Here is a 920-nt window from a genome sequence, read left to right as displayed (position 1 = left end):
TTACCCCCCCTCACCCCCCCACCACACTCCCACCTTCCCTCAGCAGCATATTCGAGAGGGAGAAGCCAGCTGGAGCAGTTGCTATGCTCTGCCCACACATTCTCTAAAGCCAAGTAGAGCTGCTGACCCAGCTGGCCCTCCGTCCTGGCAAGAAGCTTGGGAGCTTCGTGAAGGAAGGAACAGGGGAGATGCTTGATGCAGGTGCCCGCTTGGGGCTGAAGTTCCCGGCCAGTGCCTTCAGCCTCTCGGTCCAGGCTGTCTTGGCTCCCCGAGAAGTCCCCTTTCTCTGGCGCCCTCCTTACCTTGTAGGCCTACAGGGCCTTGAACCCCAGGGTCTCCCGTGAGGCCGGGGATGCCATCGATGCCTGGGAGACCCATGGGTCCAGGAGGAACCTGGACAGCTTCCGCAATTGGTGTTTGTCCGGGAGCTCCCCGGGGTCCGAAAAAGCCTGCAGGCAAGTGGGGGACATGGAAACAGCAGGTGGAGACAAAGGAGGCAGTCAGCATGGGTCCCCAGAAGCCTTCCTTCCCACCTTGCAATCACCAGCTTTCTACTTTTCCTGTCAACCCCCGACTCCCCGCCCCATAGTGCCCACTGGATACCTCTGGGGTGACTGTCACCACACTTTACACAAATGTCATCGTTACTCATCTGTCTCCCCAGTGAAGGCAAGGAATGGGTTATATTCATCTTGTTTCCTCAGGGCCCAGCACAAGGACTGGTATATGGTAGGCAAGTCAGGAAATCTTTGTTGCAAATAAGAGGGCGCTGAGCTTTGGTTCGGGGCTGGGATGGTTGGTTTATTTACTTACTGGTCAGAGCACAGGGCCAAGGAGGCCAAGGGGATGCGTCCAACTTAGAGGTTCAGTTGGCATCACAGCCTAGGACCCTGAGCCTGGCCTGCTGGGTTTCTAAGGGA

The 920-nt window shown here is 57.3% G+C and overlaps 1 protein-coding gene across 1 annotated transcript in view; it reads right to left on the bottom strand.

The window, feature by feature from the left end:
• COL4A6 (collagen type IV alpha 6 chain) overlaps window positions 1-920 on the bottom strand; it is an 81,105-nt gene that overhangs the window by 3,448 nt on the left and 76,737 nt on the right. Inside the window, exon 43 of the mRNA XM_077773621.1 lies at window positions 303-449. Coding sequence (XP_077629747.1) covers window positions 303-449 — 147 coding nt within the window. The remainder of the gene's footprint in view (window positions 1-302; window positions 450-920) is intronic.

Source organism: Crocuta crocuta, unplaced genomic scaffold, assembly GCF_008692635.1.
Source record: "Crocuta crocuta isolate KB4526 unplaced genomic scaffold, BGI_CrCroc_1.0 scaffold737, whole genome shotgun sequence".
Taxonomy (NCBI): Eukaryota; Metazoa; Chordata; class Mammalia; order Carnivora; family Hyaenidae; genus Crocuta; species Crocuta crocuta.
This window is presented reverse-complemented; position numbering and strand designations above follow the sequence as displayed.